The sequence below is a fragment of the Phaethon lepturus genome, unplaced genomic scaffold (genome assembly GCF_000687285.1).
Source record: "Phaethon lepturus isolate BGI_N335 unplaced genomic scaffold, ASM68728v1 scaffold16737, whole genome shotgun sequence".
NCBI lineage: Eukaryota > Metazoa > Chordata > Aves > Phaethontiformes > Phaethontidae > Phaethon > Phaethon lepturus.
Genome location: NW_010554186.1, coordinates 1 through 15,261, shown reverse-complemented (window position 1 = coordinate 15,261; position 15,261 = coordinate 1). Strand labels below are relative to the sequence as shown.

Genomic DNA, 15,261 nt, shown 5'->3' with positions numbered 1-15,261 from the left:
CCTGCTGCAAGACTGAGGATGAGCTCCCTTTCTCCACAGCCTCAGATGAGCTATGTGCAATTTTTACTATCTTATCATTGACCATCTTAAACCCACTATAGATTTGTCTTTTGCTTTCTGAACTCTGACTCCTCAAAACAAGTTCCTGTGGGCATACCTGAACCTGTTTCTGTCCCTGTGTGAATGCAAGGCCTGCACTCCACTCTGGCTCCTTGATGCAATCTGTTTCTAAATCCTGAAGTGGAGAATGCTTTTGCAGGACTTCCAAGAGGGGTTTTGCTCCATCTGGGAGATGACTCTTCAGAGGCTGATCCACCCTACCTAGATTCTCCACAGGTCTTCCATCAGTTCTGCCTACTTGCCCTAGAGAATCTATATGATGAGTTTCCCTTTCCTCACCTACTTGTAGGTTCATTTCTGTTACTGTTTCAGGACATGGTTGCAGGATTTCAGGCCACCTTCTCTGTGGTGAGTCAACAGGATTTTCCTTTGCGTCTTCATCTCTCCCAGTCACTTCTTTTTCTTCTGCATTTTGCTCAACTACTTTTGCTTCACGGTCAGTCTGAGCCTTTATCTCCCACTCAGCTAAAGCACAGTTTGTTTTGTTTTCATGTGTACCTATCTGCATGGAGCTACTGACATGCAGTTTTAACTGAGAGCATTCCCCTGTCTTCAGTATGCCTGCATCCATTTGGGAAGGACGGGAGAAATGCCCCCAGCAGTCCAAACCAGCTCTTTTGGAATGCTTGCTGTCTTCTTTTAAAGGCTTCTGTTTATTTTTTTTGAGCCTTGCCATACCTTCTTTTCGTTTCAGAAAAGCCTTCTGAGGTGTTACTTTTGCCTTGCTCTGAAAAAAACACAAAAAATTGTGACAATCACAGTCTGAGAATCATTCTCCAGAACGAAAGGTATTTATGATAACTGAAAAAGCTGAAACACCAGAAATCTTAAAGACACTGACTGTGGGTAACTGAGTATATAAGTAACAGCCCCAAGACTACAGGGAAGGTACAAGAACTTTTAGAAGTAGTTGCTATGTGATGCCTCCATTAATTCATTAGTAGAATCAGATGGTTAAGATGGTGCTAAGTGTTTATATGATAGAAGATGAGAAAATTTCTTTCTGTCTTTATTTTTAAAGGAAGTTTGAGGGGTTTTTTACCAGGTGATGCAGAAATATATAAAAACATCAGTTGGAGATGTTGAGACATAGAGGAAGTTCCTGAATGATGAAATGTGCATCTTCAAAGCCAACAGCTCTAACAAAATGCTGAGTCTGACACCTAGAGGTGTTAGACATAAACTTATCTCAAATAACACATAAGGCAAAAAGCAGACCAGTACTACTGTACTTGGCCCTTGTACAAAAACTGTATTTGGAAATGCCCCCATTCTTGCCTTAATGGCACATGGGAGACTGCATGGACCATTTATTATGAAATAAACAGAATCAGCCTTTCAAGGTCGGGTTGGACGGGGCTCTGAGCAACCTGATCTAGTTGAAGCTGTCCCTGCTTATTGCAGGGGGCTTGGACTAGATGACCTTTAAAGGTCCCTTCCAACCCAAACTGTTCTATGATTCTATGATTCTATCAACCTTGAAGTCTAATTTAGCTAAGTGTTGAGACTTGAGCGCAAACTATGACCCAGAAAGTATGTGGAAAGAGAAATCCGATGTGAAACAGTGAGGAACATGATTGTGATTGAGTAATACAGTTTTTTTACTTTTGGGAAAAATCTTCCAATATCACATGAAAGAACAGTGGAAAAATGTGCTGCAATGCAATGAGCCAAAACAGAGACCACACAATACCCAAGTCCATGAGAATTTGTCAAAAACAAAGCAAATGCACCAATGACACCATAACCTGCTGCTCCTTCTGCTGTTTTTCTATGGGATGATTATCTTCTTTAAGTTGTTCTTCAACAAATTCTTTAGAAGTCTTCTGTCTAATACCAATTGCTGGTGTGATTGGCCTAAGCAAGGAACAAGAAGGTACTTATCTGTAAGGTTCTTCAATTAGTTTTCTTTTGATAATTCTCATGGAGCTGATGTTGAGTTTAGAACTGAAACGTTCTCTGTAATTTTTTTTAAATGTGAAGCATGTTAGTAAAAAGCCCAATATAATGTGACATCTAAGTCTCACTTCAAAGCATTCTGTCCAGACTAAACATTAATTGTGCTTTTAGCAAGTAACAGTTTTTGGCTGGTATCAGTGTGTCCTTAAAAACAGAAAATAGTCAAAAGGAAAAATATTTCAGGCATTTTCTCCAGCTAGAGCTGGTGACAGCCACAAAGAATTCACTATCTCTCTGACAGAGTAGTTTGAATCAGTTGATGAAGAGAGTCAGGGGAGAAAAATAATGTCTATACTGTTGTGGAGAGACAAATTGGATGATGACTCAAAGTGAAGCAAAATACAGCATACCTGGGCATATCTTATTTCACTGGAAATGTGCTTAGAGCCTTAGTTTAGTCACTTACAAATAATTGCTACTGAATATTAAAAAATCCTGGGTTTAATAGAGGTACTGGTTATGCAGCACATTACTGTTCTTTCTATACCTCACTTCCACCCCAGTGTACCACAGCCAATTTTTTTGTTTGTCAGCCTGGCTCTGTTAGCACACAGCGTGGCCTAATAGGATTAGATTTTGTTGTAGACAGATATGTAGAGCAAAACTTGTTGCTGAGGACTCAACTTTAGACAATACACATTTCAGGGAAGTTTACTTCAAACCAACTATAGCCTGGTCCCATAGTGAAATTGCCACAAAAAGCTGGAGTACATTCTGTGCTTTAGTTTCATCCAGCTCATGCCAAGACCACAATGTGAACCAAAGCACAACAAGTGGGATTGACTGGGGGACAGATTTTAGAAGCTCATTGATGATGCAAAAAGGCATATGTGGGCAGGCCCACTTGCCCCAAAGTGCTTATGGTCCTGTCGCCGCTTCCCAGGCTTTTGCTATGAAGGTCCCTCTCTTCCTTCTCTGCCCAACTCCCACGTAGTTAACACATTAAAACACTCATGACAATTATTCTCAGTCTGTACTTGCCTACAAGTTTGCTAATTCTCTTTTATACTTGATGGAAGGCTCAGTGTGCCAAAAAGCTGCTCCTTGTGTCTGCATCAGCTGAGGAAAGGTAACAACTTGGTGAGCATTTCTTTTATCGCTAATGCCAACCTACCCATTCTTGCCTAGCCTTGAGCACCCCCTCAGTGTGCTGGTATAACTCTTTTTGCAATGCTGTGATGGACTGGGTTTGCATGGCAAGGTTTTCGTAGAGGGGGGCTGCAGGAGTGTCTTCTGTGAGAAGCTGCTAGAAGCTTCCCCTGTGTCCAATAGAGCCAGTGCCACCTTGTGTCTGATAGAGCCAATCCCAAGCCGGCCCTGCCGCTGGCCAAGGCTGAGCCCATCAGTGACAATGGTGGCATCTCTGGGTTAGCTTATTTTAAAAGGGAACAACTTGCACAACGGCAACTTCAGTCAGAGAGGAGTGAGAATATGTGAGAGAAACAGCTCTTCAAGGTCAGTGCAGAAGGAGGGGCAGAAGGGCCTCCAGGCACTGGAGCAGAGAACCCCCGGCAGCCCCTGGTAAAGACCATGGTGAGGCCAGCTGTGCCCCTGCAGCCCAGGGAGGTCCACGCTGGAGCAGATCTCCACCTGCAGCCCAGGGAGGACCCCACGCCAGAGCAGGCTGTGACCCTGTGGGAGGCCCACACTGGAGCAAGGCCCTGGCAAGACCTGTGGACCTGTGGAGAGAGGAGCCCAGGCTGGAGCAGGTTTGCTGGCAGGACTTGTGACCCCGTGGGGGACCCACGCTGGAGCAGTCTGTTCCTGAAGGACTGCACCCCAGTCTGTTCCATGAAGAACTGCAGCCTGTGGGAGGGACTCATGTTGGAGAAGTTCATGGAGGACTGTCTCCTGTGGGACGCACTCCATGCTGGAGCAGGGGAAGGGTGTAAGGAGTCCTAGCCCTGAGGGGGAAGGAGTGGCAGAGAAAATGTGTGATGAACTGACCACAACCCCCATTCCCCGTCCCCTTGTGCTGCTGGCAGGGAGGAGGTAGAGAAAAACCAGGAGTGAAGTTAAGCCTGGGAAGGTGTTTTGAGATTTGGTTTTAGTTCTCGTTACCCTACTCTGATTTGATTTGTAATAAGTTAATTTTTCCCCAAGTCGAGTCTGTTTTGCCTGTGACAGTAACTGGTGAGTGGTCTCTCCCTGTCTTTATCTTGACCCACAAACTTTTCTTTGTATTTTCTCTCACCTGTCCAGTTGAGAAGGGTAGTGATAGAGCAACTTTGGTGGGCACCTGCCCTGGCATCCAGCCAGGGTCAACCCACCACAAGTGATGAACCAGATCAGAGAACAGATCCAAGTTAAAAGTTAAATTTCTCCCCTCTCCAGGTAATTTTAACAAGGATTACTTTGCTGACCTCTTTACTATATAGGCACATAAAAATTGGTCTTGGCACAGCCGAAGAGGCAGAGCAAGGACAAAAAATGAATGAGCTACTCAGACTGATGCTGTCGTCACAAACTGATGGCCACTGCAGAAGAAATGATGGCATAATAGAAGATGTTATCTCTCCCTGCCAACTTTTGCCTTACTTCTATCCTTTGAAGACCACAGCTGCAATACCAGTTCATTTAAATTGGCTAAACCAGCATCCTATATATAGTAGATTAACTCCCAGTCCCTCAACCTGTCCAATCTCTGCCCACGCATGCCATCTCAAACAAAGGAAAGAGCCTTTGTGTTGCAAACATAACACATACAATCTGTGTACAATCAAGGAACACATGCTTTTGTAGCTTGACTGACTAGGATAATTTCTCACCTGCCTTCTATGTTTCCAGTCTTCATCTTCCCCTCTATGCCAAAGGGAGATGGAAGGATCTCCTCCTTTACTTGTTCTCTTTGTTCTTCTTTGACAATAGAAAAAGTTTCAGGGAAACTCCTTTCTTTTAATTTACTGTTATCTAAGCAAAAGGAAAAAGGTCAATGAAAACAAAGCCTCTATAGAATGAATAAACATCATGAAATAAATTAGAAATGTTTATATTTTTGACAAAATATGTGAGATTTGATTTTTGGAAACACTTTAGAAAATACAGTTGAATTAAGTAGGTGGAAGGATGCAACCCATGAAAAAAAGAGGCTCCTGATCCTCAAATCTAGTTGCTGGAAATAAGGAAAAGGCAAATGGTATGATTTGTAGTCCTTGCTTCTGGAGATTTGTGGTGCTTGGTTAATATGTTCACTGCAGAACATTGCAGTGGAGACACTTTGCCAGACAGTCCTAATTACTTGTGTATCTGTAATTATGTGACCTTGCAAGCCAGTTCATTAAACAGTTTAACAAGCAGTATTTGTACACCTGATACTTTCTAACTGGGCATCTTCTATTCTATTTCAGAAAAGTACAAATTTGTACATCTTCCTATTGAAGCTTACTGGCTATGTTCACTGCAAGAAGGCGGCTCCCACTTCAATTAATCTTTTTTCTAAGTGTCAGCTAATGGAGGCTTGCACTGTTAGCTCAAGTTAGGCCTGTCAACTGGAGCAAAAAGTCTTCACTGGTGCATTCATACTACAGACTCATGCTGTAGCCAGGAACTATGTAGCTCACTTTGTCATGTTAATGTACACAGTGCCACCGAAGTCCTTTGCAACATACTGAAAGGACTTTCTGGTCCAACAACAGGAATATAAAAGCTTCACATCCTTCTCTCAGCCTTTCTCAGCTACACACCAAAAATCTCCAGTCCAACAGCAGGCAAGCAGTGTTGTTTCTGCAGCCTTCTCACCTGCCTTGCTCCAGAATATGGCTGAGGAGGTGACACAGCAGGTTGGTGGCATCAAGAGACACAGAACCATTGTGTCCCTCCTCACAGTCTCACGTGTGGGGCTATGCTGTCTCCATAATGCTCTAATAAGAGAAGTGCCCCAGCACTGTAATTTTCAACTGGTGCTTCCCAGTGCAAGGCAAGAACAACGTGTCCAAGCAGCTGTGTAATTCACCTTTGTTTTCTTTGCTGTTCTCTTCTTGAGCATCTTGTCTGGAAAGTTTTTTTGTGGGGATCTCAGTACACTGAAGCAATGGTTCGGTGCTTATCCCTTTAAATAAGAATGTGAAGTGTTATACAAGCTGTTGTTACACTCATGTTTATGTTTTCAGCAATAAAAACCCAGACTCGTCCCAACAGTCAGGAAGGTCTCAGTCAGCCCAGTCCTCAAGCACATGTTCACCTGAAGCATGTGTCAAAGGCAACTGCACTGACCAGTCTCCAGTCAGGAGTTAACCTGATGTACTAAGGCCTCTGTACCTTCAAGCCTTAGTTTTACACACATGGAGCAGGTCTAAATCAGTGCTGCTGTCAAAAAAAGCAGTTGTACCTCTCTCTGTGCTAATGTGTTCTTGCCCTTAGGTTTCCTTAGCCCCCACCACCCCGGACATTTGGACTGGCAGAAGTCCAACTCTCTGAAGCTCTCTGATAAACTTCACTGGGCAACTGACCTAGGTTCAGGTTAACCCAGAAAAAAAATAATAATGTCAGGCACAAGGAAACAAGACTCTCCCAGTGAGAGTACTGGTTCTGAGCTAGCTTGAAGAATAGGAAATTAAAGTTTCAATAGTACTATGGGACTGTCTCACAGCATCACAGTCAGGTCTTGCTGTGAAAGTTCAAAGGAATCCAGGATGCAGGTCTGATTTACACTCTCTTCCCCTTTAAGTGGTTTCATTCCTCCTTCTTTTTGTTTCTCTTCTCCACATTTTGAAATCAACTTTTGATTTCTTGCAAATTTCTCTTCCTTCTTTCTCACCCTTTGATATCTTCCCACAGAAGACAAGGCTGCCAAAGTGTAGCAAAGACAAGATGCCACGTAGCAGCTTACATTGTTTTTCCTCCGAACGATGCAACTCCGTATCAGTGTGAGAAACACCAAGATTGCTGATGAAGAGCAGGTCTTCTTAGCTAAAGAAACGTTCCCTCACCTTTGGGAGCTATATCTACTTCCTATTTTTTATACTTCTTCCCCTAAAATAACATATTCCCTACTTCATAGAACTTAGCTTTTCCAATTTAATGACTTTCTGCTCCATTTATATCTACAAGGCCAAATTTCTCTGTCAGTATGATGTGATGGCAGGATGATTGTGACTCAAAAAGTAAAAGAAACAAGTTTAAAATACTTTAAAAGCTTTTATAACAAGCCATTGTAAAAACAAAGCACCTTCCCCTGTCCTGTGTTAAAATCAGTCACACTAGCAAGGGCAAAAATTCACAGGATTTGCACAATAGCCTTAGCTTCAGATTTCCAGTGCTTTTTACCCACCTGAATCTGAAAGCTGCACGTGGTCTCCTGAGATTTCTGAACTGCTCTCATTTGGCACGAACAGTGGGGATCTGCTTTGCTCAGCGGAGCGCATTGCCAAGGGAGAGGTCTGTAAGCACTCTAGGCTCTCAACCTGGGAAGGGTTTTCTGGTGGGAACTGGATGGGAATGAAAGTAGCTGGAAAGCATGGAAGGGGTGGCATCGTGGCTACTAGATGAGAAGGAGAAACAGAAAAGCCTAAAAATAATTACCAGAGAAGAAAAATTAGAGAAGCTTAAGACAAATATTTTGCACCAAACTAGAAATCTCTTGCTAGACTGGTATTGCACAAAAAACATTGCTTTCATGTTCCATGGTGGTTTGCATGTTCAGAGTGAAATAATCGAATTCTGCTTTTGTTATCTTATTTAAATTGTAAAACATGTTTGCTGCAACCATCAGTCATAACCAAAATTACCACATGCTACAGGGATGCTGAATTAAAAAGAATTTACAAAGTACTCCTGAGCACATAAAACACATATTTCCCCTCAGACTCCTTAAGCAGCTAAAATTTAAGTATTGCAAAGTTTCTCTGAGGCACTCCTCAATGCAAAAGAGGGAAAGGTTTTCCTTTTAGCTCTGGATGTGAATACTTCCAACTGGAAAAGATGTAAGCAGTTCTGCACAGGGACCAGAAGCCAGGCTCACTATTTCCAGGAAAGAAATCCCTTCATAAGGTTACAAAATTAGGCTCGCTTCTCAGTTGCTTTCTCCACACCATGATTCCTTTCTGACCTGCAACTCACAGAACAACTATTAGAACTATAGAGAACAACTATTTCTGACCTGACCTCAACAACCTCAACAACTCTCTATTCTTCAATAGAGAGTGCCTGAGACTGAAATTGCCTCACCACCCAGTTAAGGCATTTTTTGGAAGAAGGCTGATCTGTGGATTCAAATCCTGCCTGGCACAGGCTCAAAAAAAATCCCAACTTGCTGTTTCTGGACAGATGGTGTAACCATGCAGCTTGCAGGTAGGCAGAGCCACTTCTGTCTGTGTTACCAGGAGATGTTAAAATGCTAACCTGTAGTTCAATGAGGTTTTGATTTTACTGCTGGTCACTGTATTATTTCTTTAAATACATGGCATTATTAAAGCAACTACCTTTATCAAAATTCAATAAATCATAGCCCTAGTAGTTCTTCATATTTTACCTCTTCAAAGCTCAATGGGACCAGATTATGCAATGTCTTTTGCTACTCTTGACCTACACTGCCCCCACTAACAAATGAGCACTTTCAGTGCAGATTTTGGTCAGATTTTTGTGCAAGTAACCATTTTGTCTGTGGCTTTAATATGTTAGCTAAATGTATCTGAATATGTAAATACAACCAAACAGCATCCTAGAAACTTTTTCTTACTGTATGGTCTTGAGTTCATGATACTAACTGTGCTTGCTTTCTTCAGAAATGTGTCAAGTGATTTCCAGCACTGGGGCAAGGGGAAGAGAAGTTTGCTTGAGGAAGCACAGCAGGACCCAAGGCACTTTCCTTCTCACACTGTGCAGTCCTTCCTGAGACCCTGAAGAAAGCGGTGCTGCCTAACTATTCTGCTCACGGTGAACCAGTGGAAGTAACAACAAGCATCTTGCTAATTGTGGCATTTGGGCAGGGTTTAATGAGCAACATAATTGCTCTGTGGATGTTCTGCTTTGATTAGAAAACTTGGAAGCCACAGACTGTGTACTTGTTCAACATGGTCACTGCGGACAGCTTGCTGGGTGTTTGCCTGCCATTTCAACCAAACTTTTCTCTGAGGCAAAAAGCACAAGACCAGGAAAATCGGTACAATGGCAGCCAGGCCTGCTGGTATCACTACTGGTGTGGCTTGGCTTCTGTCTGCAGGGTCAATGGTTGAGATCCTGCTTACCCCCCAACCAAAAAAACTGATTGTCACACAACACCAAGTTTGAAAACAAGACCTTCAAAGAGATGTGACACTGTGTTCTTTCTCGAGTTTCCTGTTCCCTTCAGTCTCATATCGCTTTGCACTGCTGGCATCGTCAGGAAGCTCAGAACAGTCTCCACAACACAAGCAGACAACCTAAGCCGCAGAAAGCCAAGCTTTTGATGGTCACTGTGGGGGTGGTGTTTGGCCCTTCCTTCCTACCTGGTCCATATACCCCAGTGGGTGCCTCCTGCTTGCCTACACGCGCTGCAGCTCTGATAGCCATACAGCTTTTCGCGTTGCTGTTAGCATGTTTGATGTCTGTATCTGCTGCACCTCAACAGTGCAATGGATCTGGTTGTCCGTTGTTTGTCCAGCCCAACTTTTCGTCATTCCTACAGAAGGTTCTCTGACCTCATGTGGCTGAGAAGAAATGAAGCAAAGCCCCAGAGCTCAGACGATAGTCTTAAAAGACACTGACACCTGAAACCAGCAGAGACCGTTCGGTATATTTATACAGACCTAATTCTGCATGCATATACACAGGTTTAAAAGGCTGGGTTTTTTATTTTCTTCCCTTTTTGTTACACTGGGAATAGAGGGAAGATGAAGCCTGCAAGCATTTTCCGGGCCAATGTTGTTTAATTCAGCCTTTCTAAGCCCTTTTATTTTGTTGGCTAATAACTGCTATTTATATACATTAGTGAGGTAGATGAAAGTGGCTAAAATGTCAGTTTCTTTTATGGCAACAACAGTGTAAGGTCCTGTTTCCCTAAAGCCAACTAACAAGTGCCAACTGCCAGAGTTTCTGGAGCAGGGCGGGGAGAATGCAAGAGACCATAAATTCTTGGTGATTTTATTATTATCACTAACTTTGCCTAAAGTAATACCTTTTTTGTGTGTGTAGACCTTTGCAAGCAGATGTTCCTCATATGGCAACTGAAATAGAATTTTGATTATAAATTATTCTGGCCAAATTGGCCAAACTAGGTGTGTTACGAAGTACTTTTATGCATGCATGAAGGGACAGCAAAAGACATGGCTGTCTTTAACTGAGAGGACTTCCTCACACTATATATGCTTAGAACCTGAGAAGACAGTTTTGAAAAAAAAATGTAGCTTTTCAGCTCTAAAACGTTATTTGTAAGATCCCACCAGGCTACATTGAACTTTAGCAGGCAAGGTGACATCACCTAGTTCTCCTAACGATCCTCTCAAATCTTAGTAAGATGAGACTCTTGCAGCTCCTCAACTGGGCAAAGCAGCTTGAAATTAGACTGAGAAAACTGATGCCAGATCAATGTGCAGATGCAGGCAGGGGATTCCTGAGGCTGCTTAGGCTCCTACCAGATGGGTTAGGTGAAGCTGCCTCCCCAGCAGGTTATCTAAGGAGCAGCAGCAATCCAAAGATCACCTGGCCTTCCTGTGCCCTTATGGATGCTCCCTGCCTGATGTTATGCACCAGTAGCCCTGCTAAAGCCAGGACGATGCTGTCACAAGCCTACGTGATTTCCCTAAGTTCTTCTTTCACCATGGGGACACACGCTGAGGAGAATGTGCTACTACTGTGGACAGGATGGGAAGGGGAGCGGGGGCTCCTCTTTTTCTACTTGCTGAGCAGATGGCATTTTCTGGAAATGCTGCTGGTAAAATGAAGCTGTTCAAGGAGTTGTATCATGCTGTGAGGAACAGGCTATACTGTTAAAGGTAAGAGTCTATCGGCAGAAGGATGGCGTGTTGACTTTCTTCCTTTTTTCTACATAAAAGCTATAACTTTCATCTATAGGTACAGAAAAAAGGATATTTCAACTTTTCTGTAATGCTCACCACTATACTATGATTTTCTGCAGTAGCATTCAAATCTATACTTCAGTAGAAATCTGTACAGGAGGTCTGTTATTAAATGTAAAGGACTTCTCATGGTTCCTGTGGAATTTTAATATACAAAAGTGGAAAGAAGTGTTTTCTGGGGTTTACAGCTTGTGTGTAGTATGTGTGAAGAAATCAATGTTTTAGCCCAACTGCCAGAGGAAGAGCCCCCAGCTGCTGAAAACAACTATCAAACCTTCTCTTTCTTTAAGGAACTGCCCCATTTCGCTGCTGGAGTACAATCATCGGCAGGTGAGGGTGCCGCAGCATCAGAAGGGATTCCCCAAGTACCTGGGTTGTAAAGTGCAATGATTTTCTGTTGTTCAGCCACCAGCCTTTGCAGCTGCTCCATCTGCTGCCTCATCACCTGGTCCTGCTGCCCTTGCGTCTGAAAATGTCGTGAAGATATAATATCAAAATACATTACTGGATCGTTTTTAATCAGAAAGAGTCACCATATCTGGACTTCGGGGGTAGATATTTCTTAAAGTGTGTATTTCTTTTAATAAAGAATGTTGACATTTGTATTTAGAACTCTTTTGCCATTTTACAACTCAAAGGGTGCACTGACACTTCTTCCTGAAGAGGCTGTGCAACTATCAGAAATAGACAATATGCAGTTATAAATTCTGTGATTATTTAAAGCAAACTAACCTGTTCCATGTTTTTGTAGGTGGGAGCACAATGGTTCCTCCTAGGTTCTGAGGCAGGAGGATGAGTGAACATTTCCAAGGTGTCCCTTGCATCACGAATTCCAGCCTCAGTTACACTGGAAGACAACTTTTGAGGAAAAAAAATCACAGCTGGACAAATAATATAATTGCCTTGCATGCTGAAAAGCTTGGTTGTGGCCCAAGTTATCTGTTGAGACATTACTGTTGCCCATCATACTGCTGGCTTCTGAACTGTGTAAAAGTGGACACTGCTTGCTGGAGGACTCACTTGTATTGTCAACCCAACCCGGGGATAGAGAAGGCATGACCTTCTCAATTATTATATTGGAGGAAGGTACCATGCTTGCCAGATCACTGGCAGTCTGCTGTGACATATGGTCTTTCACCTTGAAAGCATCTGCTTCCACGCCCTGCTTTCCGAACTCCATGTTAGGGAAGTACAATAAAAACCACCATGAATAAATGTGTCATACCGACATAGTAAATGCTGTGATTTGTTTTCTTTTTTTTGTTTTTTTGTCATCCAAGAGATTACTTTTTCAGCTCAGGCTGAATGTAGAGTATCTTCTGACGTTAGAAACTGTAAAACATACATGTATATAAAAATGTATATGTAAATCTACACATTATATATATAAAAAATACTGTTAGGATACATGCAATACAAAAACCCTATAAAATCACAATATTTCTGCCAGCTAAAATGGTTTAGATGTACCGCCTGCTCTCTTACTATTAAATCCTAAAGTCTCAAACAGGAACAGATGTAAGACTCTATTACAATAAAAAACAAAACCCATTCACTACTAGAAGCCATTGCCAAAATGCAAAGTGTCTTTCAGCTAAATAATCAGCCTTTACATTCAGAGAAAGTGCTTAATGTCCAAAGAGGACTGCAGAAAGCAGGGAATGGAGATAACAGGAGGAAACAGGAGAAAACAAATGGCATGTGAAAAAAAACCAACCAGATAAAAACATCACTAGAAAGCCTCCTGATGTTTAAGTAGCTCAGAAGAATGTTTATTTCAAAAAGATAGAATAATCCTGCTACAGCTTGCAGCCATTTTGCCCGAGACCAGGATGGCTGAGACAGCTGAGCAACACAAATGTTCTGCTTCCCCTCTTTAGGCACTTGGCTCCAGTCCTTCCAAGGCAGGGGACAGGCATCTGCTACTTACCTGAAAAAATTGGGGCGAGGGCCCTGTATTTCAGCAGCTGAAGCTAAGTGAGCTTCCCCATCTTGTCTGCTATGGGAGGGTTCAAAGGTAGTTTATTTCCACTCTTTCAGAAGTGTGGAGTCTCCAAGCACTTCATTTGCTCGCAAGAAAATTATTTAATGCTTTCTTCCTACTTTGATGTAAGTGGTTTGCGTAAGATGTATACACACCCTACCAGGTACAATACCTGCTTTGACAGATCCATCATGTGTAGCTAGGAAACATTATGTTGTTTGCAGGCTTAAACTCCCTTTAGGGTAACCTACAGTTCCACTGGAAACATTTTGGAAATCTACAAATCTAAACCAACAGAAGTCCAGGCTGTGTGGGCAGATGCTTATATGCTAAAATAAGAACCCTACAGAATGGATCTTCAATAGGAGTGGGAAAAAAAGGAAGCAGATGTAGTGAAGACAGAGCACTGGACTGGGATAGATCAAAAAGAATGGGCTGAGGAATCACATTTAAAGAAAAGAGTAGAGCCCATGACCCTATATTGCAATTCCCTCCAGAGCCTAAGAAGGAACACCAAATTCCTGAATCTCCCTGTTCCTCTGCAGCCAACAGCAGTATCAGTGGTATCCTGGTATTACACAAGATATGAAAATTTACTTCTACAGATCCCCACTTCAGGTTGAAGTCAAGATCTTCAATAGGAGTGTAAAAAAAAGGAAGCAGGTGTAGTGAAGACAGAGCACTGGACTGGGATAGATCAAAAAGGATGGGCTGAGGAATCACATTTAAAGAAAAGAGTAGAGCCCATGACCCTATATTGCAATTCCCTCCAGAGCCTAAGAAGGAACACCAAATTCCTGAATCTCCCTGTTCCTCTGCAGCCAACAGCAGTATCAGTGGTATCCTGGTATTACACAAGATATGAAAATTTACTTCTACAGATCCCCACTTCAGGTTGAAGTCAAGTGGAGCTAAAAGTCCCAACCTGCCAGTGATTTTTCTGAGGATAATGCTATATGCAAGCTGGTTGGGTTTTTGATTTTTTTTGTTTGACTTTTTTTTTTCTAACCTAGGAAACAACACATAACCACAAAAATCACTTAGCTATTCATAAGGTGCAAAGTTCAAGTGCTGAGCAGTTACCAGCTGCCAGCATGAAGGTTGCTCTCAGTAGTAAGGGGCATGGACACTCCACACACTGGTCATGCTTTCTCCAAAATCCAAATGAAGAAAATACAATCTGAAGACTAAGAATGGTGGGATCTGGAAAGAGGCAACATTTGCCAAGAGTCTCTCCAAACACATGCTTCGTTTTAGGCACCACACCTACTGCACATCAGGTAAGGAATTATGAAGAACTGGATTTTGTGAGGAAAGCTTCCTGACATCATCAGCAAGGAAAAGATATTCCAACCTTGACACTGATAAGGAGGTCTCTGAGCGACTATCTTGAGAGTGTCAGCTTTTATCCCATTGAAAATTAAAAAAAAACCAACAATAACCATCCATCATAGTCGATCTTCTTCATCAGTTTGTAATCTCAGAAAGGCGGGGGGCTGTATTTGTAATGTATGAGGCTTCATAGGTAAGAAACAGTTTGTTTATAAAAGTTAACACTGCCTAGGCTGGTAGCTGACTTTAGCTCGGGTAAGAAACTGAACACTGAAACTTGCTCTGTCAAGGAACCTTTTCAACGTTTGCGTTCTCATTGCCGCGGGTCGCCGGGGAATTGCTGAGTAAGCAGCAGCTCTCACCCCCAGCCCTGAGCCCTGCGGCTCTTCCCGGGCTGCACCCCTCGATCAAAGCCACACGGAGCCTCCCCTTCTCCCGGCAACAGAGCGATTCCTCAGTAAACACGGCCCACGCGGTCAACACTGCTCCCCGTGAGGCAGAAGTACCTTCGCACGGGGCACCTTGGCAGCCGGCGGCGGCGAACAAGGAAGCGCGGTGCAGCCTGCCCCTTGCCCTGTGAAGCGTTTGTGGGGGTTCTCTGCTTTAGCAGATTTGTTTCATTTAAAAACTGTTATAAAGACCAACGTGTTTTCTCCCAGGTCGTCTCCTAATAAATATTAGGCAAAGTAAAGGAATAAAATGCTTTGCGCTTTCACAGAGCCTTCCACCCATGTAATTTTAAAGCACTCGGTGCGTTAACCGCTTGCATAAGGTCAGTATGTCTATGCAAATGTGACCTGATCTTTAACATTGCCAAATCCTCACAAATTCCCCTGAAAACAGGTAGAAATCTGACGGAAAGCCTTGCCGGTT

At 42.8% G+C, this 15,261-nt stretch overlaps 1 protein-coding gene across 1 annotated transcript in view; it reads right to left on the bottom strand.

The window, feature by feature from the left end:
- LOC104624411 (centromere protein J-like) overlaps positions 1-12,252 on the bottom strand; it is a 37,226-nt gene extending 24,974 nt beyond the window's left edge. Inside the window, exons 1-3 of the mRNA XM_010291775.1 lie at positions 12,163-12,252; positions 11,442-11,538; positions 799-847 (exon numbers count right to left, since the gene is read on the bottom strand). Coding sequence (XP_010290077.1) covers positions 799-847; positions 11,442-11,538; positions 12,163-12,252 — 236 coding nt within the window. The remainder of the gene's footprint in view (positions 1-798; positions 848-11,441; positions 11,539-12,162) is intronic.
- Positions 12,253-15,261: the final 3,009 nt, after the last annotated feature.